The sequence below is a fragment of the Cygnus atratus genome, chromosome 3 (assembly GCF_013377495.2).
Source record: "Cygnus atratus isolate AKBS03 ecotype Queensland, Australia chromosome 3, CAtr_DNAZoo_HiC_assembly, whole genome shotgun sequence".
Lineage (NCBI taxonomy): Eukaryota > Metazoa > Chordata > Aves > Anseriformes > Anatidae > Cygnus > Cygnus atratus.
Genome location: NC_066364.1, coordinates 48,823,744 through 48,851,709, shown reverse-complemented (window position 1 = coordinate 48,851,709; position 27,966 = coordinate 48,823,744). Strand labels below are relative to the sequence as shown.

The window sequence follows — 27,966 nt, the reverse complement described above, 5'->3', positions numbered from 1 at the left end:
GTTTAGTTGTGTTGATGATGCAAAAATTCCAAGGATGGTGCTGAACCAGCTTGGCTCCAGGCAAATCTATTGGTTCACACACAGACACGTGGCCATGCTGCTTTTGGTGGGCTCTGGCCTAGGAGAGGTTGACCTGTCAGAGGGAACCTGGTCTGGCTGCGTGCAGCCCGGACTCACCCCTTAAACATGTTTAATTGCAGAGCACAGGGGAAGGCTGAGCAGCTCCGTGCTGAAGCACGGAGATACTGAATGACAGTGCGATACCTCAGCTGACCTCCTCGGGTGCTTCTGCATTGTGTCGTCTTACCTGCCTTGCTCTGCCTTGCACGCGGGGCACGGCACAGCCCAGGGCAAGAGACACGCCTAGGTTCAGCACCGTGCCCAAGCTCGCTGTTCCTGCACGCTGTTACCTGTCAGGAGCTAGGGCCCGGTGCGGTGCCCGCACGGCTCCCGCAGCCGCTCAGCGGGCCGGCACACTAAGGCGGCGCTTTGTTCCCCGCAGCGCACAACCCGCGGAGCTCGGCGCAGGGCCGCCAGGCGTACCGGCGGAAGCTGGCGGAGCTGAGGGAGCACTGCGAGCTCGTCCCCTACCTGGGCCGGGCGATGCCGCGCCACTACACCGAACCCCACCGCCGGCCCCCCGGCTTCGACCTCAAGCTGCGGACCTTCCTCTCCCTCAAGGACGCCCGCCCCACCTTCCCCTAGCGCGGGCCGGCCGGGGAGCGGGGCCGCTACCGCCCCCCCCGCCGCCACCTCCCGAGCGCCGCCGTGCAGCGGAGGAGGAGGAGGAGGGACGGAGGGAGGAGGAGCGGCCGCCGGGGCCGCGCTGCCGGCAGCCATCTCGCGTCACGGCGCCGGAAGCGCGGCGGCGGCGGCGGAGCGGTGAGTGCCCGGCCCGGGCCTGGAGGGGGCGGCGGGGCGGCCCCCACGGAGCCCGGCTCCGCTCCGCTGCCCGTCCGCGGCCCGAGCCTGGGGGTGGGCGTTGCTTGGGCTGTGCCCCGCAGGGGCTGAGGATGTGGCTTCGGGTGGCCAGAACTCACAGAACCGGCACAGCCCGCTGTGGGAGACGTGTGTGTTGTAGGGGACGGCTGCAGGCCGCGTTGGTGCTTCAGGAGTCCCTGTAGTACACCGCAAATCGGGAGGGACGGACCTGCAGGCGTGTTTTAGGGGGCCCCAGGAACATCGGGCCTGCGGCCTCATGAAGTTGGGACTCCCAGGTTAGCGTGGCTCTGCTGCGTTTGGTCAGGCAAATTCTCCTCTCCTTGGTAACCGAGGACAGGACACACAAGAACGGCACAGAACTGCACCAGGCTGGACATAAGGAAAAATTCTTTTACCGTGAGGGTGATCACATGCTGGAACCGGCTTCCTGAAGAGGTGGTTGATGCCCTGAACCTGTCAGTGTTCAGCAGGCATTTGGATAATGCCCTCAGTAATATGCTCTAACTTTTGTGTACCCTGAAGTGGTCAGGCAGTTGAACTCGATTGCCTTTGCAGGTCCCTTCATATTGAACTGTTCTGTTCTAATTTGGCTCTAGCATGAGCTATTTGGTGGCTGAATGGGCCTAAAGAATCACTTGTTGGCCACCTCAGTAGCACTTTGATATCACCTGTATGTAACACATTTTGTTTCTTACAGCATTACTTCAGGTAATCGTAATTGTTACATTCATTGATTGCTGTACTTTAATGTGTATTTGTATTTAATATGTCAGTTCTAATATTTAGGATGGAGCTAGCTAACCTGTTTCACATTTGGCTCAGCTGGTCCTTGTGAAATGACCGTTTTTGGCACATCTTCCTTTGTGTTTTCATTTGGTGTATTTTTCTGAAATTGCTGGATTATTATTTTTTTGTCTATATTTATAGTTGAAAACGTGTAGCAAGCCAAACTCATGCTTTAATACTTAGCATACTCAACCCTATTTTAGACACAATTCTTAGAAAAATCTGCTGTCTTTATGCCTTTATTGTGGACATAGCCTGAAGCCTCGCAGGTATGTGTTCTGAAGGAGAAATTTTTGGAAGGACATGGAGTCTGGCCAGGCTCATGCAAATCAAGTTTTGTCATTGTTTACAGGATTTCATAGCCTGAATAGTCTGAACTGGGGCATCTGTAGTGATGAAGCTGCAGTTGACGGTTTTTTTGGTTGGTTTGTTTGTTTCTGCTTAGGAGCAGTGAACAAAGAGATCTTTTTGTTCAATTGTTTTAGTTGTGAAAGAGTTTTCAGAAGGGACAGCCATGTTTTTAGATGCTGTACAGTTCACAGTACATTAGAGCTAAACAAATAAAATAACTGGCAGTAATTCTGATCTCTGTATCTATCTGTACTATCTGTAGCCATTTCTTAGGATTTCAAAACACTTTCTGAAGAAAGAAACCTGTGTCAGCGTTAGAATTGACTTTATAAAGTCAATTCAGAGGTTTCAGAAGTGCTTTAGAAATTGTTGAACTCTGTTGACTAGTAAACAAAACAATACTTGACGTCTTTAAATGCTGACTTCCAAGATATTTTTTTAAACTTACTCTATTCTTATAGGTGCCTCCTTTCGTATTTGCAATAAAAATGGCAGAGACAGCTCCTGACCCTTCTGAGAAACTGGTTGTCATCCACTCGAAAACTCACAAAGATACCATTCTAGCTAACTTTGAAGAACAAAGGAAAAAAGACTTTCTTTGTGACATTACTCTAATAGTGGAGAATGTGCAATTCAGAGCCCATAAAGCTTTGCTCGCTGCCAGCAGTGAGTACTTTTCAATGATGTTTGTAGATGAGGGCGAAATAGGGCAGTCAATTTACATGCTGGAGGGAATGGTTGCTGACACCTTTGGAGCACTACTAGAATTTATCTACACTGGTTACCTCCACGCCAGCGAAAAAAGCACAGAACAAATTCTAGCTACCGCACAGCTTCTGAAAGTGAATGACCTGGTGTGTGCCTACACCGACTACCAGGCCAGCCGCAGCCCAAGTAGCGCGCTGCCAGCGCCGTCTAACAGCGGCACCTCCGTAGCCCTTATTGCAAGTGACAAGAAAAATGAAGAGCCGCCAAAGCGAAAACGAGGGCGACCGAGGAAAGTCAAGACTGTCCAGGAAGAAAAATCAGCAGCAAATTCTCCTGAAGATGTGCAGCTGAGAGAGAACAACTCCATGCAAAACAAGCAAAATTTTATGAAAAAAGACATGGCAGCAGAAGAAACAGTTGTCAGTGAACAGGATACAGCAAGGAAAGACGCAGAAGAAGCAGAACCTGCTTGTGGCTCAGAAGCTGCTGTCAATGTGTCAGCTGAGAAGGATGAGAATTATGATCCCAAATCTGAAGGAATGCAGAGCTCTCAGAGCCGTTACAGCAAACGTAGAATAAGGAGGTCAATCAAACTAAAAGATTATAAGCTGCTTGGTGAAGAGGATGAAAAAGGACTGGCAAAGAGAACTGATGGAAAAAGAAAACGTACAGGTTCTGAAGCTCGCTGTAAAGACTGTGGCAAAGTATTTAAATATAATCACTTTTTAGCTATTCATCAGAGAAGTCATACAGGTAGGCGTTAAGAGACTGCTACTTTGAGTATAGGATTTAGTGACTTGCTGCTAAATGCAAGCTTCTTGTTTAAGTATGGGCTGTTGTCCATAGCAAGGGCTGCCCAAAATAGCACACTGATCCAAATTATTAGGCTGTGATTCTGAGACTGTTTGCTGTTTTCTTATCAGGAGATCTCTTAGCCTTTATGTCTTACCTTGATTGCAGTTTACTTAATCATTTCTCTGTTAAAACACTGAATTATGTGGCAATACTTAAATATTTTTACTGCTACACGAAGCCTGCCTCTTTCTTTTAATTCTCCTTATCACTATCTGAAAGTCATTTTTAGTAGATACTAGATTGCAGTGAGTCCCACTGCCAGCTTGGAATATCTGGTGAGAAATATCACATCTGTACTTACAAATGTCATCATCTGCTTTTAGGGGAGCGCCCTTTTAAGTGCAGTGAATGTGGCAAAGGCTTTTCCCAGAAGCACTCTCTTCAGGTCCACGAGCGGATGCACACTGGAGAGCGGCCGTACACGTGCACTGTCTGCAGCAAGGCTCTCACAACAAAGCATTCTCTTCTGGAGCACATGAGCCTACATACAGGTAAATATTCCAAGGCAAAGGTAACCTCCCTCCCCCCCCAGAAATGTGCCTTTCTGGGGAAAAGAAGCGTTTCTGCTCTTTCTTGTATGTGCTGACTTTTTTTTCCTTTTCTTATACAAACTTTAGATGCGGCTTGCATTTTAATAAGTGATTTTCTTTACAGGGCAAAAAGCTTTCACATGTGATCAGTGTGGGAAGTACTTCAGCCAAAAGAGACAGCTGAAGAGCCATTATCGAGTACACACAGGTATAACAAGTTTGGGTTGAAGAGCTGGCTGACAGTCCATGCTCATTTGTCCTCATAAAGATTGACTAAGGCTGAATATTCTTCTTTAATAATGTATTTAGGCTCAAAAGACTGAATAGTGTACAGTAAGTGGAATGTTTAAAAAGATAGTTAATTGAAGAGGACCCTTCTGATGTTTAAAAACTAACTGTGCTGTATTTACCATAAAATTTCATTCGTTTTAGCTCTACTGTCCATGTTACGTATAAGCTAGGAGTTTTTATAAACACTTGTGTGCTGAGTGTTGTGCATGTTGCCTTGTAGTTTCCCATTGTTTTGAATTAGTAATGGCAGACAAGCTTTAAGAACTGTTTTACTCAGTTTTGTTTTAGTAAGATGGAGGTAGAATCACATACGCAGGAAATGGTGGAAAAAATCGGATTTTACAAAGGTTCAAGAGAAAGTAAGCTTGAGGGGGAGCAGGTGTCAGTCCTCTCTTCTACCATGCTGCGAATAAACAGAGGCATAGGGGTGTGTCATCCTGCTAGTTTTCATGACGAGGTAGGGAGAAGGCAGTGAATCACCTTGTGTTTTATCTCTATATTATATCAAAGTGGTTATTTTACAGGAAAGTGCTTTAACAAAGATCACTGAAGAGATACAGGGGATCACTTATGCACTGACACTTTTTTTGTTGTTGCGACAAGGCCGTTCATTGCCGGAATGTAACCAGTGTCATCGCAAATTCATGGATGCAGCTCAGTTAAAGAAACATCTAAGAACACATACAGGTAATACCGTCTGTTGGTTGTTTTTATCCTTTTTTCTTGAAATAACACAGACAAAAAGATACGTTGTGCAAAGGACACTCATTTCTCTGGGATGAGCTTTAGCTGTGCTTATACCTAATGGTGCCTGTGTTAAAAATTAGGAGATATGGTATTGAGATTGCATAATGAGCACACAACAGCACGTATTACAACAGTGCAGAAGCAGTACCTACTACAGGAAAGGCTTTTCTTCTTTTTTTTTTTTTTCCTTAGGAAGCCAGCTGCAGAAGATGTTGGTTAGCTCTCCTGTGGTAAAATCTTAGACTGGAACTAAATTCATCAAGAGAGCCACATCCAGCATTTATTGGGCTTGAAATGACTACGTAGGAACGGAAAATGTACACCCTAAAAGAGTCAGGCACTCCTGTCTGTGGGAGATGGATGCTTATGGAAAATGTTGCTGACCATAAAAATAATTATTTCAGTTTATCTTTTTATTATGATAAAATGCCAGATAATCCTGCCAGATGCTGGCAGGAGACTGGCTGGAAGGGATGGTGTAATACAAGTGACATCAGAGAGTGTTTTCAGAGGTTTAGAGGGCGAGGTGATACTTGAACGGCTGGATAACAGGAATAAAAAAAAGTTGATCTCTCATGATGACAAAGCATAAGCTTCTTAAAATACTTTTCTTTGAAGAAGTTCATAAGACGACATTTAAATATTTTCTTTTAAAACAGCGCTAAACAGTGGCAATTGTTCCTTCTCAGAATTGAATTATATATGATTATATTACATGTGGTTGTTGTAATATGCACAAGACCAAGTTGTGAATTTTAACTCATGTCCTTCTCAGTGAAAATAAGAGCTTTAAATTCCATAGGACGTGATGGGGTTGGAATTTGTGCTTTTGGGAGTTTTTGATGTATCAGGGATAGTGTTAGCTTGTGATACTTTTAAATATTGTCTTTTTTGTTGAGGACAAAGTAGTGTGTGTTTACACACAACAGTTCTGTATCTGAAGCTGATAACAGCGCTGTAAAGGTAGCAGGAGATAAGCTTGGTGGTGGGAAATGAGGAGAGGGAGCACAGTAGCCATGTAAGTTGCAAAAATAGATTAACTGAGTTCTAGTAGAAACTGATCTGCAGTAGATGGTGCTTCTGGAAAAGACAGTCCGGACACCAGTATTACCAGTGCAGAAATGCTAATGGATCTGTTCCATCTCAAAAACAAGAAGTAAAATCACGAGGAGTTTGGGGGAAGAGTGTTAACGTTGATTTGACTGTTATGCTTTGGCAGCAGTTCTGTAGCACTGGATGTCATAAGAACACGGTCCCCTTAAGTTGCTCCTGTTTTTCCAGTGGGGTCTGGGACCAGGCGACCTCTAGATGTCCCTTCCAACAAACATTTCTTGTTCTCAAACTTCACCCCAGCCCTCTGAAGCTGGATGAAAGCCGATAAGCTTTGCAGTTCTACACTAAACGTGAAGCTTCCTTAGAAAGCGGCTACTGCCCTGTGCTGAGTTTCAGTATGCTTGGGTGGTGTGAGTTAGCACTGTGGTGATCCGGATTCTCCTACCTAGTGTCTTAAAGACGTTGAGTGCAACAAAGAAAATCTGTGGTGTGAGTTAGGCATCGGTTTTGTTGGGTGGTATCTGTTTCTTGTGAACCTTTCTGCTATTTAATTCAGTCACTCTGCTTCTACTCAATTAGACACAAGAATTAAAATTACAGTAAAAAGAAAACAAAAAAATATTCAACCCACTGTAAGTTGTATTTTTCTCTGATTGGTGTTAGAATCATAGAATGGTTTGGCTTGGACGGGATCTGTAAAGATCATCTGGTTCCAAACGCCGTGCCATGAGCAGAGACATGGGACGTGTTCCCAGGGTGTTGCAGGTGTAGGATGGAGTCTTAGAGGTCAACAGGCTTGTTAAGGTAATGGATTCACTTCTCAGGTTTGGAAATAAGGGCTTACTCGTCTGGTGTGCTGCATGTGAGCCTGGCATTAATGTCTACTAGTTTAGGGTCAGCCTTTTTCAAACTTACCTCTTCCGTGTGGATTGAGCTTGAGGCACCTGCATCTGTCTTAGGCACGTTTTTTGTTGCTCTAAGGGCTTGGATCACCTAGTTCTCTGTCTTCAAAGAGGAGACATATCGGAGATGTACCTTCCAAATTTTACACCCTCATTTAACGAGTGAGTTTGTTCCGTTTCAGTTATCCATCCTGACCCATGGCAGAAGCATGATCATTTGGCTTTACATGCTTAAGAACAATGTACAGTAAAATGTCACATTTTTAAATAAATTCATGGGAAGTGCTACATGAAAAACGATGTCAAATTTCTTTTCGACAGGTGAGAAGCCCTTCACTTGTGAAATTTGTGGTAAATCATTCACAGCTAAAAGTTCTCTTCAGACTCACATTAGAATTCACAGGTAAAGTATGTCTCATTTTCATCACATTCTTTAAAACTGTAATTTCTCATCTGATACCTGTATCCAGCGCATGTTCGATTACGGGATGGTCAAGGTTTGTTTGCATTTGGGATGGATGCTTAAGGGCTGGCATTTTTGTTTAATTTATTTAAATAAATAATTAGTAGTGGAAAGTATTGCACAGTTAAATACTAGTGTGCCAAGACACTGAAGATTCTTCTTTTGTACATTGTCTGTTTAATGACGATGTACTTCAGTATTATTTTATGAAAAAAATTTCCTGTGAATTTTTGTTTGACAGCAAAACAGCAGCCATGGTGTAACAAGGTTATTGGAACATTTTCCTGTTTTCCTGTAGTCTATCATGTCTTTTCAATAGCATTCCTTAGCTTTTACTGATGTGAATATTGCATAAAGGCATGTCAGATTTGAAATCACTAGAGGACTGTTTTGTGCCTTAAAAGCAAATATTTCCAGTATAATTTCTTGTCCTTTTGAGACAGGCAGCAAGGCAGGATTTAGAGACTTCTTTCAGTTAGAGAGCCCACACTATTAATAAACATTCTGAGAACAGTCAGTGCTTACGATCCTTATAAGTTGTTGCGTTCTTGTCAAGATCTATCAGCACAGAGCTTGTACCTCTGGTATCATGACAAGAGGGAAGTTATGTTACCTCTGTAGCTCTTGGGCATATATAGACTAATGTAGGTGTTGCACAGTGAGTGAAGTTGTGTAGAAATCAGGAAGTCAAACAGAACGTTTTTTAATGTTGACTATTCTTAAGTGTTTATGATGCAGCAAAAGAAAATAATTGTTTCGATTTTTTCTATATTAAGTTGTCGAAAGCAGCGCTTTTGAAGTGAATATTTTCATGAGATCAAATATGTTCTTTTGCAGAGGAGAAAAGCCATATTCTTGTGGGATATGTGGAAAATCCTTCTCTGATTCCAGTGCTAAGAGAAGACACTGTATCTTACACACAGGCAAAAAGCCGTTTTCTTGCCCGGAATGTAGTTTGCAGTTTGCTCGTCTGGACAACCTGAAGTCTCATTTGAAAATTCATAGCAAGGAAAAGCAGTTTCAGGAAGCCAGCGCTGCTCCCAGCAGCAACACTAATTCGGAAGTCAGAAACATTCTTCAGCTGCAGCAGTATCAACTTGCCACCTCTGGAGGGCAGGAAATTCAGCTGCTGGTTACAGACACAGTGCATAATATAAACTTCATGCCTAGTCATAATCAAGGCATCAGCATTGTCACTGCAGAAAATGCCCCAAATATGACAACGGGGCAGGCTGCTAACCTCACGCTGCTTGCTCAGCCACCGCAGCAGTTGCAAAACTTGTTGCTTTCAGCTCCGCAGGAGCAAGCGGAGCAAATCCAAAGCATCAATATGATGGCAAACCAAATAGAGGCTGCCCAGCCTGAACAAATGCATGTCATCACTCTTTCCAAGGAAGCACTAGAACATCTCCACGCTCATCAAGGGCAAAATGAACACATCCACTTAGCAGGATCTTCCCATCCAGCTCAGCACATGCAGCTGACTCAGGAATCAAGTCAACAGTCTCACTCCAGCCAAGATACAGTTCCTTCCCATCAAATTAGTGAAGAACAGAATCAAAATGTACAGGTTTCTGAATCCCATCAGCAGCCTCTGTCGGTAAATGAGTCAGCTCATGAGCATCCTATTCAAGGGCAACCTTTCTGAAAATGCTTATTTGTCATCAGAGGGCTAGGCTACAGCGTGCTTCTCAGCCAAGCAGTGATTACACGCGTCACACTTTCTTTTCTGCAGCATAATCTATCTGAAGATGCATTTCTTGGTGATTTTCCATGGGTGACTTTCAGTTTTCTTAATATTATTTATTTTAGACATTTTTATTATTACCAGTTGGTATTTCTCTACCATTTAGTCCATACCTCACAAGCGATTCATGCTTTTTTGTGTGTGTGCTGCTTACACATCCATGCCTACTGAGCAGATACTTGCCCTGTAATTTGCATTTCCACGTGACTTTTCAGGGAAGTGTGCCTTGCTGGTTGAAGAACAGTGTTAAGGTATCTGCTGACCTGAAAGTACAATTTCTCTGCTGGATTTTACATTACCTGCACTACTGTCAAGCTTAAGATAACCAGTACTTTTTTGCAAAGATCACACCGTATGTCTTCTGTCTAATGAGCTTTCTCTCTGCGGGTTAACGTATAACTTCCTGTGTGACCATTCCCTTAAGTGCATTTTGATTTATTGAATACCAAATTGGGTTGGGTTGAAATTGTTGCAGCCTTTGCCTGGTTCCGGCTCGCCCCTTCCGTTACTGTATGCTTTAAGAGTTTTGCTCCTCAGAAATGCTTAAGCCATTGCACTTGAACAGTGGCAGTGTGATGCGGTGGTTACACTGGACAACTGAAACGCCTGAGTTCTGTTAATTCCACCACTCGCCCGCCGTGTGACAGTGAGCAAGGCAGTTGACCTCCGTGCCTTAGTTTCCTAATGTAGTAAGTGTGGATAATGTTCACACGTTCTGCCAAGCACTTTGAAGAGCTCTTGATGTTGAAGGCACTGTCTGTTAAGTGCAAAATTCTCTTCCTGACAGGCCTCGGTCTAAGCCTAGGAGCCAGTTTATATTTAAAGTGTTATTTTTTCTACTTTTCAGAGCGGAATGTAATGTTACTTTTAATATATGTTAAAGCCGGAAATTGTTTTCGTGGGGACTTGGACAATGAATAGAATCTCTTCAGAGCGTAATGAGCTATATAAAGGGGGCATATTGCGTTAAAGTTGTACAGCTATTTTTGTTGTCTAGATTAGATGTGTACAGATCGTTTTCAGTGACTGACTGCTAACAAAAAGATTTGTCAACTTAATAAAATGCCGTGCCGGAGTATACGCTTTGCATCTTCAAGTTCAGCTACTGTTAACATCTCATGTAGCGTACAGGTGTGTTAAAATCAAGATAAAATGCCATTGATACTTTCCTCATGTTCATTTTAAAATGTCCTTCTTGTGATTTACAGTGGCATTCTGTGTTTTAACAGATGAAAAATGTAAAACAATAAGACATTGGCAGGTGAATTTAGAAACAAAACAAAATCTTTGATGCTTGGCTTATGTGACTGACCAGAGGGAGTCACTGGCATAAAAGAGCAGTTCATGAATGGTACAACAGTTTAAGGTGGAAGGGACTTCAGAGGCCAGCCGGTCTATCATCTTGCTCAGTTTGAACGTTTTCAAGGATGGAGATCCACAGCCTCTCTGGGCGACCAGTTCCAGTGTTTGACCGTAACTGTAGTGACAAAATGTTTCCTGTATTTCCTGGCAATTCCCCATGTGCCAGTCTGTGTCTGCTGCCTCTCATCCTACCGCTACACCTCCGAGGAGTGTCTGTCTCTGTCTTCTCTGCGCCCTCCCATGAGGCAGTTGAAGACAGCAGTAAGGTCCTCCCAGACCCTTCTCCTCAGGGCTGAGCGACCCAGCTTTGTCAGCTCCAGCTCTTTAATCACCTTGGCAGTCTTCTGCTGCGCTCAGCCCAGTGTGTCAGTGTCTGTCTTGTTCTGGGGAGCTCAAATTCTGGTTGATGTTCCTTACCCAAGTATTAGGCAGGCTCCTGACTGTGTGCTGCTGGACTTCAGTAAGTATCTCAATTTTTTCAAAGGACTAGGTCAGGTTTTATATAGACGGATCATGAAGAGGGTAGACAGTGGGCATAGATCAATACAAATAGCCACATCCCACAGCAGAACACTAGTTAGGCTTTTCACCTTTTTATTTTTTTCCTCTCAGAACAGCAATACAATTTATACTTCCTGCCACCGAGGAGAAGCAGCATATTCTGCAGCTGTACTTCAAAAGCTTGAAGTCTTGGTGCTGTGAGAACATATGAAAAAATACAGTGAAGCTTGTTGTAAGAGCTACAGAAATCTTACTGAATTGTATACATTTAAGATAAATATTCCAGTGGTTTCATACCAACAACTTCTATCTATAATGAAGGTAAACTAAAATACTGTAATGTGCAACTCTGCCATATACTGACATGACTCCTGAAATGCTTAGAAGTTGGTTACAAGCTAAATTCCAAGCCATCCGTGAAATAATTGTTAAACACTTTCTTCTGGTTTTTGATTTTTTTTTATTTGTGCTTGAAATTGTTCATTGTGAAGTTCCCCTTGCAAACCATGTTTGAGCTGCAGTCACACAGGCATTGCTGGATGCTCCCTTTCCCTATAATTAAAAAGGAAGTTTTGCTTTTGGAATTTTCTTATGCTCTTCTCCTACCAAATCACCCAACAAGCAGTGAAGAAACTTGCTTCTGTGACTAGCACAGCAGTGACTAATCTTGCACTCTGCATTGCTTAAGCTGCCAGCACACGTTTTAGCTTGCAGTTGGGAAATTAAAAGCTCGTGTGGTTTCTCACACCACAAATGTTGCATTTTGACACCATTTACTTCCTTTGTAGTGAATGAGTTTATATTAAAGATGAAAATCAATCTCTATTCTGTGTGTGCATTTTTAAGGCTACAACTGAAGCCTAAAATTGCTTTGAGTGTTAAAGGAAACCGCTGCAGCTTTGCTTGTCAGTCCAGCTGTCACCAAGAACTATTTAGCAAAAAATGCGTGCCGCGAAAACTATGCTTCGAAGCAGCTCTCTAAATACCTTTCCTCCCTAGCCAATAAGCACCGTAGCTTCTCACTTCCTCATGCAAGATAACCTTAGCAAATTCATCTCATTGCTTACTGTGTTAAAATGAGATTAGGATTTTGGACGTGAAAGTAGGAAAATAAGTAAGACTATTGAAAGATCTGGTTTTGTGAGTGATTAATGCAGTTGTATGTTTATGCCACTCCATTTGTAAGTTACTCAGTGTGTGTGACCCCTAAAGTAATCTTACTATTCTTCCACATGCAAGTTAATGAAATACCGGCTTTTTTTCCTGAAGATTTTGGCTGATTCTCCAAGTGAAAGTTTAAACAAACTCCAGTGGGGTAGAGCAAACACGTTGTGTTGAAGTAGGTAGTTGGCTATTGTGTGTGTGCTTACGCTGCTTGCCAATGATACCCGTGGTTTAGCTGTAAATAACATTCGACCTCAGCAATCTGAAGTTTACAGCGAATGCAGTTCTGCATCTAGAAGCTGGGACGCCGTCCCTGTGGATCAGACGTATTTTTTGCACTTGTTTTATGCTCTCTGCTGTGCTCAGAGGCACCACCAGGGGTTTTACAGCAACTGCCTCTTGGTGTCTCAGGGCAGGAGGCAATGACTGCCTCCTCACGCACTCCTGCAACCTGAATGTTTATTCCATTAAAGTTGGGGATGCTGAGCCTGGCGTCAACCTTGCCAGTTGTTCAGGGAAGAGATCGGCTCGCATCCATTAGTAAAATGTTTGTTTCACTCTCTGAGCTAGTTAGGCATCACGGTCAGGCCATGCCTGGTGTTTGCTAGGACCTAGCCTATTGTGCTGCTGTTGTTGTTTTGTTGTGTGTTGTTTTTTGTTCGTTTGTTTAAATCTTTCCCCACTTCACCTTCAATGAAGGCTAGTATGGGATTAGTTCCTAATCCCTTACCCGATGCCCCGATGAGTGCTTTCTGTCTCCCCGTGGCAGGCAGAGCGAGTGGGGAAGTGCCCAGACGCGTGGGAAGCAGATTCTCAGGGGAGCAGCCAGGAGGAGACTGGTTTGCAGAGCAGGCATCCCACTGCGTCTGGGCACTCATCGCGATGCCTCCCTTGTGCGCGCATCTGCCTGGGGCCAGCAGTCCTGCTCTGTAGGCTTTTCCCAATTCTGCTTTTTCCCAATTCCTCTTGAAGAGTGGAGAGAGAACTGGCGATGCCGTACTTCCCAGAGCTATGGTTTCAGGACCTCTTTTATCTGTTCTTCATAGGATTAAAGAGGCTGCTTCTCACAGACCTGCAGTTCTGTGCGAGCTACAGCACTCCTGTATGCTTCATCCCTTTTCAGATCTTCCATAAAAGATGGTGAACAATGAATGGTTTTCAACAGAAGCTGGACCACTGTTCATCTCTGGCCCAAGCAGTTCTTCCCCATGGAAAAAAAAATCCAAACATATTCTAGGTGATCCAGCATCTCACTGTAGTACGCTTACTGCTATTTTCTGGATAATATTTTAATCCTACCTAACAGAAAGTATCTTTGGAATAGCTGGATGCAGAGTTTTGCTTTAGTTAGGAACGCCCTGGTGTGGCCTGCAGGTTTTTCTAACATCCACAGTTGTAGCCTCGTTTCTGTGCGTTCCCGAAGGGGACCAGATCCCAGAAGTGTTCAGGGGTCATTCCTGCAGCAGTCAGTTGTTGGAGAAATTCAGTCTGTGAACAGCCCATTAGTGAGTATATCGTCATCTTCAAAATCACATTTCCCCCTTGGGTTTGCTTTAAATTTTTTGATTACGTCAGCTCCTGCCTTCCACCTGGAAGACTAAGCTTCCTTAGAGGTCTTCCTTGTTTCCTCAGCCGAATCTGTCCATCATTCTCTCGCAGTAGGAAGACTTTTGAAGCCTCCCACACTGTTTGCTTTGACAGCTGGGTGACCAACAGCTGCACTGTCCCTGCACAGATATCTATCAGAAAGGAGCTGGCACGCAGCAGCAGTGTTGCCCCTCCTGACAGCCACCACAGCCCTGTCTGTTGTGGTTCAGCAGCTTCAGCAGATGAGCTGGGCAGCGTTTCCTTTCCAGGTATTTGCTGTGAAGTTCTTTGGCGTTTGCATCTTTAACAAGCGCACCATTATTCTTCCTGCTGGGCGGTGCTGTAGTCATTGGGCTGCCCCAATTTACATTAATCCAGCCTGCCTTTTTGTTCTCTTTCTCGGCCTCTCTCGGGTGCTCTCTCGGACTGAAAGGAACTGAAATGGCAGCAGGGGTAGCAGGTGGAGAGGTTTGGCGAGGGCGAACCCTCTGAGCATCACGCAGAAGGAAAACTCTCGGGTCTCATGTGTCAGGGCACGTGTACACGTTTCAAAGCTCTTCATGTTTCCAAGAACATCAGCTGCACGCCTTTCGAAAGGGCTTCAGTATCATCTTTTAAACTTACTGTACAACTGCTTGTGCTTGCCATGCTTTCCTTCACTGTAATCCTTTCTCAGAAATGATGGCAGTGCTGTACGTCGGCCTGTACTGAGCTGGGCGAGCACACCTCCAGCAAACTCTTAGCACCCGCAAACCATCTACACCCTTTTGAGTACTGTGACTAAGCCTGCAAAACAGTTTCAGATTGTCATATGTGGGTAACAGAAAGGCTGAAAAGAAAAACAGGCATCCAGCTTAGCATTTTGATAACTAATGGTTTCAGTAACTGGCAACCTGCTCAGTAGATTTTTGTGTACCTGAAGTACAAAGGGACATGAAAGGAAGGGGAGAAATAAAATAAGGAATAGATAGAGACAGCAAGTAGTCTGTGACTCTTGGCCGGTTCTCTCTTTTAAAAAAGCGTAACATAAATTTTCAGAAAACAGTCCTGCACAGCTAACAATATTGTGCTGCTGTGGTTAACTGCTGTTTTGTTTTTTTTTCTTGCTGCATTTTTTTCTTTGACTATTGGTTTTCATTGGCTATTAGCTGACTATTAGCAGCAGGTTTGTAGTTAATTCCTTCTTGCCCACAATGGCAGTAAGAATTTGCACACCTAGAAATTATCAGTGAAAAAGAACAAGCTATATGTGTTTGTGTATGTATATATATATATATATATATATATTTAAGAAAAATGAATGTCTATAAGGCTGCTATATAATTTTCTGGCCGGAGCAGAAGCCATATGGTCATGCTACTAAAATTAGGCTCTGCTTGTCACAAGCTGCAGAGCCTGTGGCAGCCTGGAGAGGAGGAAAAGGGCTTTCCTGACCTTCATTCAGCCACAATGTTGAAAAAGTAGCTGGAGTTTAATGTGCCGGCTGGTTGTGGTTAGCTAGAGTCACGCCTAGGCTTGTTCTCTGCTACCCCTTGTGTGTACACAAACTAAAACTGCTTCGGCTCTGATGGGATTTTAATATGCCAAAAGTGCATTTTTTTTTCCTAGTGGAGATGATTTATTTCCCACAGTCTTATCTCTGTGCTAAACTACATCATGCAGTAAAAGTAGTGAGCACAGCAAAAATGACTTGTGATGAAGCTTCAAGTCAGTGCATTGAAAAATGCGTGTTTGTCACACCTAAATGAAAATTAAGAAAAAAAAATGTGAAAAGAAAAGAAAAAGGTGTGCAATAACTCTCTCTGTAAGAATGGGCCACAGTTTGCAAACAGGCTTAACTTCTGGGAAGCTCCCCGAGTGGTTCAGAACTACCCAGCTGCGAGGCTCCAGGCTTTTGTGGTTCTGCCCCTGGGGTTATGTACAAGTGTAGCACTTCATGCAGCCACTGGGATATCCAATTCCAAAAAAGTAAATACAAACGTGCATTGTTACTATGACAAGAAACGAATATAATTCTTTGTTGTGTTTAACATAGGTTTGTTCTGTCATGTTGTTTTTTTTCTGCATGAAAATTACAGCTGTCTTATCGGTAGTCGGATTTTGACGTGCTGAGGATGAATTTCCTCTGGGGACGTGCAGACTGTTCTGTTGTTCTGCAATGCCATGAATCTCTGACCTTACACAGCATCAAGTTTTGTCCTGTCTAATAAAAGTGTACGCTAAAATCCACATTGCTCAGAGACTGTAAGCGAAGTGACCTGACACAGGTGAGCTGGCTGCGACCCTCGCTGAACCCGCAGCCATCCCACAAAGCCGCTTTTGTAGCAGAAAGTGAGCAAATCTGCTGGGGTGGCAGAAAGCTTTGCTGTGATAGCTGCGACCCCTCCAGAACTGCTTTGTCACCGTGCTGGGCTGCATTCACCACAGGGAACAACGTCCCGTCATGTCACCACAGGGTGCATCACGCAAAGAGCTGGGGGGAGCTTCCTTCACCCAGGGTGTTCTTGAGCTGTAAATCTCACTGTCATGGGAATTTGCGGATGCCAGATTTCTGCACTTGGCCAAAAAGCAAACAAATTCACATGAAAAAGACATACCAAAAGGAATTGAACACTGAGGTACCACAAAAGCCGTGAGCAGCAGCTGACCGCAGGCTGGGAGGGTAGTGGGGAAGCACCACTGCCATATTTGCTTCCTCTTACACTTTTTGCTGGGCACCTGCTCCCAGCGGCCGTCAGAAAAAGGCTCCTCACCCCTGGGGTATTTCTTTTAAAATGATCCAGCTCCCGGCTCTGCCACACGTGCTGCATGCAGTCTGCTTTCCCTTCCTCCCTGGTGAAAAGAGAAGTTGGAGAACTCCTTAACTTTCTGTATGGTTACGTGCGATGCATGCGTGCTACAGACAAGCTGTACCCGCTGCAGGAGGTGCGTGGCCGGGTTGCCGTGGCACCGGGCTCTGTTGACGAAGGGGCGCCATGGACCGCGGGCGGCTGCCGGTGGTGGCGGTGGCGGTGACGGGGCTGCTCCGGGACCCGGCTTTCCACGTGGCCAAGTGCGCAGCTGAGGTGAGCAGCAGGGAGTGGTAGAAATAAACCCCACAACATCCGCGAGCAGGCGTTCAGAGCGATGTGCGCGCTACGGCAGGTGCCGGGTGCCTGCTTCTGCAGGTGCCGAAGGCCGGAGGGGAGTGGTGCGGTAACTGGATTAACACGTGGCGGAGGCTGCAGGTGATTAGGGAAGTACAAGCTGGGATAGGACAGGGCGGAGGGGTATTAAACTGCTCGTAAGCTTTTTTTTTTCCCTTATCTGGAAAATCCAGGCGCTGAAGCTGAAGTTTCCAAGCAAGTTTGCGGATCCTGTAATATGTCCTTTATTAGAATTTGCATGGCATGAATATTTACAGGAGAAGAAGAAGGTAACTCTCATTACTAACAGATACCTGCACCTCTATAATTGAGAGTAGGTCTTGGCTTGTGGGCCCCTTGTTTGACAACTTCTGGCTGGTAAGATAAGCAGGGCCCTCAAGGCTTGGCTATGTCTGTGAGTGCTGCTCAGAAGGTGCTGGGTGGCCCTGGGGAAATCCCTGGGGGATGAGGGCAGAGGAGCACGCAGGCAGCAGACCCTGAGCTGTGTGCAACATCAGCGCACCTCACCGAAACCCGGGGTGCGGTCCCTTTGGGTTAGCCAGATTTGTGGTTTTAAAAAAAGATAAAACATAAAAAATAGCCCAGGCCACCTGAGCAGTGGTGTGGTGTTACCTGTCGCTTCTTCACTCAATATGGAAATAATTCCTTGAGGCTTTAACCCCTCTGCAACGCAGGAACTGCGAGGTGAGGTGTGGGCATACGCCTCCCGCGTGATGTGCTTCATTGATGGGCGGCTGCTGGGGGACGAAAAGGAGCTGCTCAGGTGGGCCCTCCACCAGTGGGACTACCGCGATTTTAAGCCCGAGGCGCTTTATCAAGCCATCTCTGAGGATTTCTACACCAAGCACCTGAAGAACAGCCAGGCAAGTAACACGGTTTTACAAGTAGAGTGCGAGGTGTGCAGCCAGCTGTACGCGTTACCAGATTAAACGCAGACGATGCCGCACTGATTCCACGCAGACTTGAGAACGGAGGGCACAGAGCAAGAAACGTGCCTTTTGGTGGGGTGATGGGACGGGCATTCCTGCTGATTCATTTGTCCTGCCCTTACCGTACAGGCTGCGACAGGCGTGTGGACAAATGCAAGGCGAAGAAGTGGGCCCTGCCCAGGAGTTCACTTTAGCGCATTACTAGGGTTATTTCTGCCCTAGAATAGAGTGAAACGTCCTCTACTTTTTTGTTTATTTAAACAAAGCAATAGAAATACTGTTCTGTACCAGCAATCCCGCAGACATTTGCTGAGATGGCTCGCACTGGACTGCTGGGCGCTGAGCTGTGTTAGAAAGTGAGGGCTGCACTGAAAGCTGGCCTTCATCTCACTGGATTTGTTTTTCGTGTCCAAACAGCACGTGTTTGTGTACCTGGACATAGCCATTGATGAGCAGCCCGTCGGGACACTTCTGTTTGAGGTATGTTGCTGTGAAGAACAACAAAAGCAAAGAGCAAAGATACCAAATGTTGTGGTTTCACTTGCCAAAGGAGGGGGGACCAAAATCTGACAAGTTGATGTCAGTTATGAATTTCATGTTTCTCTTCTCACACTCACTTTGCAGCTCTTTTCTGATGCGTGCCCCAAAACCTGTGAGAATTTCCGTGCTCTGTGTGTTGGAGGAGTGAAGTCTCCTTGCAGTGGTCGAGAGCTGACTTACAAAAATTCCTGTTTTCATCGGCTGGTAAAAAACGGGTGGATCCAAGGAGGAGGTGCGTTTCCAAATGGCCTGAATAAATCTGGGTCACAGCAGAAGTGGGATGGGATGATCTGCATGGGTTACAGCCCAAGAAGACATAACCAAACACAATGGAAAAGCCAATCTCTGCAGGACAAGCTCTTAATCAATACATAGGAAAAATGGAAAGCATCTTTTTTAGCCATCTCACTTTCTAAATAGATAAAAAGCGTAGATAATTTGTTCTTTTAATTATCCAAGACTTTTTCAAAATATCTTTGGTTAAGTACTTAGGAAACTAATCAAAACATTAAAACACAAAGAGTATCCACAGGAAAGCATGTTACTTGTTTTATGGAGAGATTAACTTACAGAGGCATTTAGCCATGGCTCAGAGCCATGCCAGACGTGTTGGTGAGCTTCTCGAGCTCCAGAGCCTGGAGTCTGGCACTGTCTGCTGAGAAGAAAGGCACCACGAACTTCTCATCACTCAGCTTGTCCAACACCCCAAGGGAGGATCAGATAGCGAGCTGTATCAGGAGATGTTGCCTTTGTTACTCTCCTTTGGTCTTTCATCTCTCTTACCTACCTGTATTTCTTTCCTGTGTTTGCCTTGCTTACTCTAAACACGAGTGCTCAAATCCATTTTAAGTTTATACTTTGAAGATGCACTTTGTACATTCCACAAACATCTAAGCAGGTATCTATGTACTCCACAAAAACAACCTAAAATTACTGTTGCACCCATCAGAAATCTGTTCCAATGGGAATTTCTCTTTTACCATACCTTCTTTCTCAAGTTAGCAGCCTTAACGTGCCGTAGCATCACAGCTGCCTTTTCCTCCTTTTTTGTTCTAACCCCATTCTCGCTGACAGACGCCCTTCTCCCAGCCTGTCCCATCCTCAGCTGATGCAGTGACTCGTGTAAAGTTCTTCCCAAAAGTCTGTTAAAATGTCGGTACTAAAAGAGAAAGGTCTGTGCAGTTGTTTCCCCGGCAGATAAGGAACCCATGTCTCTGAGCTCTGCTGGAGTTGCTCAGACAACCCTGAATCCTGCCTGTGATACACGTGGCCTCTGACTGCTACTTTTGTCTGCCCTACAGACATAGTCACTGGGAAAGGAGATGGAGGAGAGTCAATCTATGGTCCCACCTTTGAAGGTATGTTTCCTTAATTACCTGACTGTGCAAATGGCAAATTTAAGCAAAAATCACATTGTTTCATTTCCCTGGAGGAAATAATTTGATTTTTTTTCAGTGAGAGTTTGTTTTAGGCACTGACTTGAAGTCTTGGCCCCCTCCTCTGATGCTGGGTGCTCAGCTCCACCTGTCCCCTTTCCCTGACAAAATTAGGGCTCAGATTCACCCGCCTGCCCACTTCAAACCACGAATACTCACCCTTGTGGAAGGACTTTGGATGTGGGTTAGCTGCAGATCTCCAGCCTGCTGATACCACTTGTTCACATGTGTTTAAAGTGATGGAAGTGAGTTGACTTTACCTCCAGATTTCCTGGGCCTCAGGCAGCTTTCAAGGCTTGGGCACACCGCAGGCAGCGCTGCTGTCGGTTCTGCGACTGTGGTTGGACACAGAGTTACTTCTGAATCCGACTACGTGCAAAAGGTCCATAATCTGTGAAAGTCGAGAAATGACAGGCATGAGCGAGTTTAACAATAAATATCCCTCTATGCTGATAGAAAGTAATAAGATGTAAAGAAAAAAGAACATTATGACGTGCAGTATTTAAGAAAAAACACCCATATAATTGACATAGGCATTTGGGATACTCCGTTTGGATTAAATGCTACCCGTAAAGATGTTTTAGGGCAGTTAAAGCGCTTCTGAAAATGATTTATGTTCTCTTATGTAAAAGCTTGCTTTCTGCCAAAGACACAACCAATGTTATATTCGAGCAGGCTGGGCAGCAGCCAACAGTGAGATCAGAAGTGCCAAGAGTAGCTGAAAACTTTATTTTCAAAGGCAATGAAGAGCCCACTTTCACCTCGAGGCCATGCACCGAGCCAAAGCAGGCTGAAAGTAGGAAGCCTGGCGGGTTTGACCACCACTGCCCAGAGCCCTGCTCCTTCTCCTTAACATTTAAAAGTTGCCCATTGCTTTTCATCCTCCAGCAAGGTGTTCACTCGGGTACGCTCATCTATTTTAAGGCTTAGATTGCTTTCCAAGTACTTCCCGCCACCCTATTTACACAGAGGACAAATATCTTCGATATCTGCAAACAGTGACAGATGCCTCTGTCAGATGGCGAAACTCTGTTCTGTGAAACCGGGCACTTGGCACACCTCCATTCACTGCAACCCTTGCTGAAATTAAAGGGACGCAGCTACATTTTACCGTAATGAGCTCAAAGCGCTGAGGTAATTACAGAGAAACATTTGGATCGAAGCATCATGTAGTGCAGAGCATCCCGCTCCAAAATTAGACTGAAGTTATTCTGCGAACCACGAGTCAGCATTCGGGGAGTAACTCTGCAGTTAACATTTAATTACCATTTTTGTGAATCAGCTTCTGAGAAGGGCACTCAAACAGAGTAAAAATGATCAAAAAAATCAATTTTAAAATCTAAACATTTTTACAGTTTCAAGCTTGTTGAGTGTTTTATGGGGCCCTGGACCACTCGCTATGACCAGGCAGGAGACAAGCAGTGGAGGAGGTCAGGATTGGTGCTCCCAAGCTCCCCACCTCCTCGCCAGGCTCCTGTCCATGGAAGAAGCATCCAGTCCTTGCCACCATCCCCCAGACACAAGCACGGCTTCTGCTTACGCTGTCGCCTCTCCATCGCCAGCTGTCCCTCCTGAGTTATTTCTACACATCCCTCCCCAGCCGGGCTCCTCCTGGCACAGATGCTCAAGCCACCCTCAGAGCCCCCAGCCATGCTCCCCCAGATCCTCCACGATTTCATGCTGTGGTCCAGGTGGTGATGTGCTTAATGCAGATGAATGACAGGTGGGGTGCAGGTGGAGATCCCGCCCTGCTGCTCCTCTGCCTGGCAGCTTCCTCACACAGACAGCGGGAATAATCTGAAGCAGCCCCAGGGAAGCACCGTGCTTGGTGTCCTGAGCTCCTCCAGCCAGAGATGTTACAGACCAACAACAGGGAGACAGAGGTATCGCTGTGCTTTTTCCAACATTCAGAAACACCCGAAGTGCTTTTCCAGGAGTATTTTTCATTGGCTTCTTTACTGGCTTGAAAACTGAGTATTAGCAGGAAGCTTTTTCTAGGATGGACATTGATTCACACCAGACTTTATTCACATGAGACTTGACGAGGGGGACCTTTGGGGAAAAAGGAGAAGGAAAAGTGTGAATGGGGAAGAAGGATGTGGGAGGTTATGGGAGTGGGAGGTTATGGGAGCTGGAAGTGAAGCGCAGCAGAGGAAGGAAGCAGCACAAGTGCTGCCTCTTATCCCTGAACTTTTTTCCCAGATGAAAACTTCTCCATCCGTCACAAGGGAAGAGGAGTCCTCGGGATGGCCAACAAGGGCCGCCACAGCAACGGCTCCCAGTTCTACATCACCCTCCAGCCAGCTCCCTACCTGGACAAAAAGTGTGTGGCCTTTGGGTATGTAAGCACGAGTCTGCATCTGCTGCAGCGTGCAGGAGGTTTGCATCGTCCTGTGCAGGACATTGCTGCCCAGGAGGGAGGTCCACTAAGTCTCTATGGCAGCTGCAACATGGATGTCTCTGGCAGGGGGAGGATGGATACATCAGATTTGAGGTACCCCCCTCCCTCCATGTCTCTGGCCTGGGCTGGCTTGATCAAGCTGGAAAACCCAATGGCAAAGCTAAGGCAGCTGCTGGGGGCTCTCAAGGACGAAGGCTACAAATCGGTGCCTGCATAGCTTGGTGTCAGCTGAAGGTGTGCCCTGACGGGCACAGAGTTGTTGAGCAAAGCCTCCAGCCTCTGCTCTGCCCGCAGGAGCTGAGAGAAATTGTTTGAGCAAATGCTTGTTTCAGTAGGTTAATGCACAGGGCTGGCCCTGGTGGGATTTTTACAATTTCCAAAATGTAATAAGGAAGATAATTACTCTGAGCAGCTTGCTAGGCATAGGAGCGTAAAATATGCATGTATTGCCAGAGAGAGAGAAATCTACAGTGCGGTTTCCATGTAGTTGCATTATGGATAGCATTTTGGGAGGATGTGAAAAGCATGACTGCCTGACCTACAGAGAACAAACCAAGTGGGATGGCTGGCTGGACAGATTTCTAACCCATGGTGTTTACCTCGAGTTTCTGCCTTGCCACCAGCTCTGTGTAATCTGGAAGGTGCAGGATCCTTGAGCATAACTGACCCCTGTTACAAGGCTAATCTCTACAGGACAAGCTCTTAATTAACGTATATGTAAACTGGAAAACATTTTCTCTTCTGGCCATCTCACTTTGAAAACAGAGGAAAAGTCTGGATAATTTATTCTTTTGCTTATCTAAGACTTTCTGAAAAGATCTTGAAAACTGCAAAGGTTGCAAAACACAGGGTGCAGGTTGACACTGCGAAGGGAGAAAATGAAAGGTATTTCTCCAGGAGACTCTTCCAATAACTGTCACTTCCAACATTTAGCACATTTTTTTTACTTCTTTCTCCTCAAAAGTAATTTGCAGCTGGGTACAAGGCTTATGTCTTGAAATAAATGTAACTGTGCAAACTCATAGTATTTTCTTATCTCCTGCAACACCAATTGGCAACCATTTAATCAAGAACCAATGGCATTTGTTACCCCATGGCAAAGAAAAAGCAGAGCCTGCTTGGTTCTGTTACGGCCCCGCAGCAGTTGCAGAGAGGATGCCGCTCGGGCAGTGACAACAGCTCAGAGCTGCTCTTTTTCCCTACCACAGGCAAGTGATTGAGGGCACGGAGGTTCTCCAGCGACTGGAAGCTGTACCGACGTACAATGAAAGGCCTACAGTGGACTGCAAAATTTTGGACTGTGGGACCTTCCAGCCGTGATCGACAGTTGGATTTCCTGCATGCAGTAAGATAGAGCACTGTTTTCTGCTCAGGCTTTCAGTTAAGATAAGAATAAAACCACTTCTTTGTACATGAGAATGTTTTGGGATTGTTATTTTGACTTACTTTAAAAAGTGTTTATAGGCTGTTAAAAGCGCTTTTACACAAGTATAGGGAAAGACTTGTGAACATATTCCAGTGCCAGTCCCCAGTTTACGAACAACGGTGTTAAAATATGATGATACAGTGACAGGCAGACACGGTAAGATGCACATGTGGCTGTGAATGCCATGTGTCTGATCCTGCACCGACTGCTCTTAACTAAAATCCCTTGAAATAACCCTTGAAATCAGGTTGAGCTGCATCAGGCTAAAACCAGAAATGTTAAAATAAGCTTAAGATTTAAGTAACTGTTTTTGACAGACGGTCTCAAATAACAAAAATGTTTTTAAGTTGTTATTGCCAGTAAAACAGAGAAAAATCTTGTTTATAAAGTTGGCACACAACAAGAAATGTTAAGGTTACCTACGGATGCAAAGATCTAATACACGACTGCCGGTGTTGGTGACTGCATACATGGAAGACGTCTCTGGCGTATGGTGCAGAGCCTGGGCACTGATGGTTCCAGCAGAGGATGGCAGAGAAGCACCAAAAGAAGAAAATGAAAACGCAGCCTGGAAAGAGAGGCCACAAGGAAGTGCATGAGAAACGCAAAGAAAGGAGCAGTCATAAAGGCTGGGGTGCAGACGCAATGCTGCAAGCTGTGTCAGGGACACACGGACACTGTCAGCTTACCGTTCTCTCACCTTTATTTCCTGCAGCACGAAGAGACTGTACCAGGGGAGTGACCTTTGCTCCTGGGCTGAGCTTTTTGTGTGAGCCACTCAAACAAGCAAAACAGGGCCAGCGTAAGATGGGAAAGGCGGAATTAGCAAAGTATTAGGAGAGGCCCAGTTTTGTCTGAGCTTAAGCCTGTGGATTTCAGGAATAGCAATGTGCCAAAGTTTCTTTGCTAAATAGGGATGAATTTAACAAATCACGTACCAAGAGTTTAACTTAATTCATTAAGAGGGCGTAGACCTAGAGTGATCCCACATGTTCTGATGGAGTATAACAAACATCTTAATTTTAGCAAGGGAATACAGATTTTTCTTTATTTATGGTACAAAACAAAAGTATTCTTTAACCTAAAATATATTTATGTCTTCAGCTAGCTAAGGAGCTGTCAACACATTTTCTCCTTTTATTTTCTAAAGAGTTCTGAAATCTATACACAGACTACTGTACAAGAACCAAGTCTTCTGTAGGAACATTTCAAATCAATTAAACTGCCTAGAGAATAATTATTTTCACTTCATAGTTCTGTGCCAAAGGCAAAAATATGCTGTTGTGTTTTCTTCATAAAACAATATATGTCCTGACAGATTACATTTCATAAGCAGTAGAGAAAATGCTATAAAAAGATACGGCTTCAAAACTCAGTGTTGGGATGCAGGTTAGTGGCTCATATTTCTTGCAAGGACTTCAAACTGTATTTAAATATTTGAAGATGAGAGTCAGAAAAGCAATTTTAATTCTGCAGGTTATAGAAGAAAATTTTAAAAGGACAATTCTTTGACTTCTTATTTGAAAGGAAATCACAGCGCGTGCTTCGAGTCCAAACAACCTGACCTGAGAGCAGCAGGCAGGGCACGGGAGCTCGCGCTCTGCAGACGGGCAATGTTCAGGATCCCTCACGGCAGACAAGCACCTGATCGTGTCAGGCATCGGAAAGCTGATCCTGTGCCAAAGGTCAGGGGACAGAAAGTACGATGGCTGGATGCATGACATACAGGATACGTTTTGAATTTCAGGTATAAGGATCCTGCAGGCAAGCCACAATTATTGTATTCGCATTGGTCAGGAAGGACACTGACAGCAAAATTGTGGCAAAATCCTTCATCCAGTACTGAGGAGCTCACCTAAAAGAAGGAATGTGTCCTTCTGCCCTGGTTCCCCAGTTGCTGCAAGTAGGATACACCTAAGGAGCTCTGGGTGATGAACAGTGAAACAGTAAAGGAAGAATCTTGTTCATCTTGATAACCTCAATCCACCTCAATCAAAGCACGTGCCGTGGGGCTGTATCCAGCCCTGATCGGACGCACCTTCACGGAAGGTTTTGCAATCCTACCCGCCTCTCTGCGCAAGGATTAGCTCAGGTTAGCAGGCTCTGAGCACAGGAGTCAAAGTACTAGCAGTATTTTTGAAAGATTACAAAGGTTAAAAAATCATTTTGCAGAATCCAACAATGCACCAATATATAATGGTATGAAGTACCCCAAAAACAATTTGGATGCTGTATTTTCCCCATCAAAAACCACACAGGTGAAATAACAGTTTTGAAACAAACAGAAATGTTTGCAAATTGAAACAAACGTATGTTCCCTTCAGTTTATCTGCTACATTTTGTTTTATTCATTGCCACCATCCCAGACTGCGGTCAGCTCCCCTGACACGTCTTCAAAGCCCCATCATTATTGTCTTGCCCAGCACCAGCAGATGCAGGGCGATCTGCTGCGATTCCCGGGCATTTACTACATTTAAAATGTGCTTCCCCAAAATGGACATCTGCAGACCCTTAGGCTTTACCCATTTCTGCCAAGTGCTTTGCATACGTTTCCAGTAACGCAGTGCTTGCGTCCTGACATTCAAAGCAGAGGTAAATGCCTTACTGACCACTAAGTATATAACGGCGTAACAAGAAATGAATACAGTGATGAGTCTGGTATTTTAAATCCAACAACAACAACCCTGACTGCCGTGATCCTGCTGACCATATTCCTCAACAAAGTCCTGAGATGCTGACTTTAAGAAAAAACAGGCAAACCACATTTATCATTCACTTGGAATCCCACCAGCCCCCAGGATTACAGGACAGACATATTTTCACTCACTTGTGGAGACAAGCTATAGCTGTAATTCTTGCCCTGCTGGTAGTCTTGGGTCTGTTTGGATTAATTCACTTCATTTTCTCTCCAGTTTTCCAAATATGCACATACTATTTTTTATCAATCATCTTTTAACAATCACATTTAGCATATATCCTATTTGTTTGCAGTTTAAAAAGGATTGCTGTCCTCATGAAACACAGGTCACAGCAGGCAAGATGCTGCATGTTAAACCTGCGGACATCTGCTGGACTGCCACTCAGTCCCTCATAACACAAAACACCCTATTATTCACTGCTGAAAATACATTGAATATCATAACCCCCAAGAGCTGCAAAAAGGGAAAACCCGAGTTCAAATAACGCCTGATGCCTAGTGAAATGAATCAAAGCTGGCAGGATGCCAGCAGATCCTTGGTCCTTGTCCCAGCAGGACAGGCACCCCTGCAGCACGGCCAGCAGGGATGAGCAGGAGCCATCAGGAACTCCCGGCTTCAGCTGCCGTTTCGGCAGTGCTGCAATATCTATTTATGCTGCTCCGCAACTTATTTTACATGCTGCTGATTCAAAGTCATAACAGAAACACGGTATTTAAATAATGGATGTGGAAACTATTTCTTCTCATTAAGGAGCCAGCAACTCTAATCATACTGAGGGAATAACCGAGCTGTGTCACACTGGCATGCACAGATTGAAAGGTCACTGAGGTGGCATGACTTCTCTACCTTTGTCACTTTCCTGAATGGAATTTGAATGCCGTGGAATTCACAACCAACAAGACATGTCAGAGCATCTCACCACAGCATCTAGAAGGTGCCCCTTTATACCACAAAATTCATTTTGTCTGCTGTTTTCTTTTTTCTTCTGTTTTCTCTGTGAGACTTTGTAGGAAGGCAAAGTGCTAGCCATCTTACACATCCCAATAGATGATGGCACAGAACTTCTTCACCCAAATTATGTTATCAGCAGTCACAGAATCACAGAATGTCCCTGGTTGGAGGGGACCCACGAGGATCATCGAGTCCAGCCGCTGGCTCCACACAGGACCACATCAAAATCAGACCCTGCAGTCCTTGCCCAGTAATCCCGACAGGTGGCTTGTCTGAGAGCTCCTGATGCTGTATTGGCCTCGTGGCAATACAACACCTTCTGGCAAGAGAGTAAAATGGAGGATTAAGCTAGAAGTTTATTTGGCAGTCTCCTCCTCTGTTGTGCGCAAGCCCAGCTCATGCTTAAGAGAAACGGGAGAATTTTCCCGATTTAATCTTTTCTGTTCGTC

General features: G+C 44.9%; 2 protein-coding genes across 6 annotated transcripts; both read left to right on the top strand.

Moving 5' to 3' along the window:
• The first annotated feature begins 774 nt into the window (after window positions 1–774).
• ZBTB24 (zinc finger and BTB domain containing 24) lies at window positions 775–10,458 on the top strand. 5 transcript variants are annotated; one of them, XM_035564854.1, is made up of 7 exons: window positions 775–882; window positions 2,541–3,540; window positions 3,966–4,133; window positions 4,297–4,380; window positions 5,067–5,150; window positions 7,487–7,568; window positions 8,466–10,458. In XM_035564854.1, the coding sequence occupies exons 2-7, from the start codon at window positions 2,568–2,570 to the stop codon at window positions 9,274–9,276; spliced, it is 2,202 nt and encodes a 733-aa protein (XP_035420747.1). In that variant the 5' UTR covers window positions 775–882; window positions 2,541–2,567; the 3' UTR covers window positions 9,277–10,458. The 5 variants fall into 5 exon arrangements, 4 of the variants coding, with proteins under 4 accessions (XP_035420747.1, XP_050565924.1, XP_035420748.1 ...); XM_035564855.1 differs by having other exon boundaries at window positions 871–1,650; XM_035564856.1 differs by lacking the exon at window positions 775–882 and adding an exon at window positions 1,182–1,217.
• A 6,506-nt stretch (window positions 10,459–16,964) lies between these two features.
• PPIL6 (peptidylprolyl isomerase like 6) lies at window positions 16,965–23,761 on the top strand. The gene is made up of 8 exons (XM_035564857.1): window positions 16,965–17,054; window positions 17,309–17,404; window positions 17,810–17,998; window positions 18,482–18,544; window positions 18,689–18,836; window positions 19,906–19,962; window positions 22,243–22,378; window positions 23,650–23,761. The coding sequence occupies exons 1-8, from the start codon at window positions 16,965–16,967 to the stop codon at window positions 23,759–23,761; spliced, it is 891 nt and encodes a 296-aa protein (XP_035420750.1).
• The last annotated feature ends 4,205 nt before the right edge of the window (window positions 23,762–27,966 follow it).

What these genes read in the sequence shown, in the direction of transcription:
- ZBTB24 (XM_035564854.1), top strand. Translation starts at nt 2,568, where the DNA reads ATGGCAGAGACAGCTCCTGACCCTTCTGAGAAACTGGTTGTCATCCAC. An exon ending in TCATCAGAGAAGTCATACAG is followed by an intron (nt 3,541 to 3,965) that starts GTAGGCGTTAAG and finishes ATCTGCTTTTAG; the next exon opens with GGGAGCGCCCTTTTAAGTGC. An exon ending in ACTCACATTAGAATTCACAG is followed by an intron (nt 7,569 to 8,465) that starts GTAAAGTATGTC and finishes GTTCTTTTGCAG; the next exon opens with AGGAGAAAAGCCATATTCTT.
- PPIL6 (XM_035564857.1), top strand. Translation starts at nt 16,965, where the DNA reads ATGGACCGCGGGCGGCTGCCGGTGGTGGCGGTGGCGGTGACGGGGCTG. An exon ending in ATTTACAGGAGAAGAAGAAG is followed by an intron (nt 17,405 to 17,809) that starts GTAACTCTCATT and finishes TCTGCAACGCAG; the next exon opens with GAACTGCGAGGTGAGGTGTG. An exon ending in CGGGTGGATCCAAGGAGGAG is followed by an intron (nt 18,837 to 19,905) that starts GTGCGTTTCCAA and finishes TCTGCCCTACAG; the next exon opens with ACATAGTCACTGGGAAAGGA.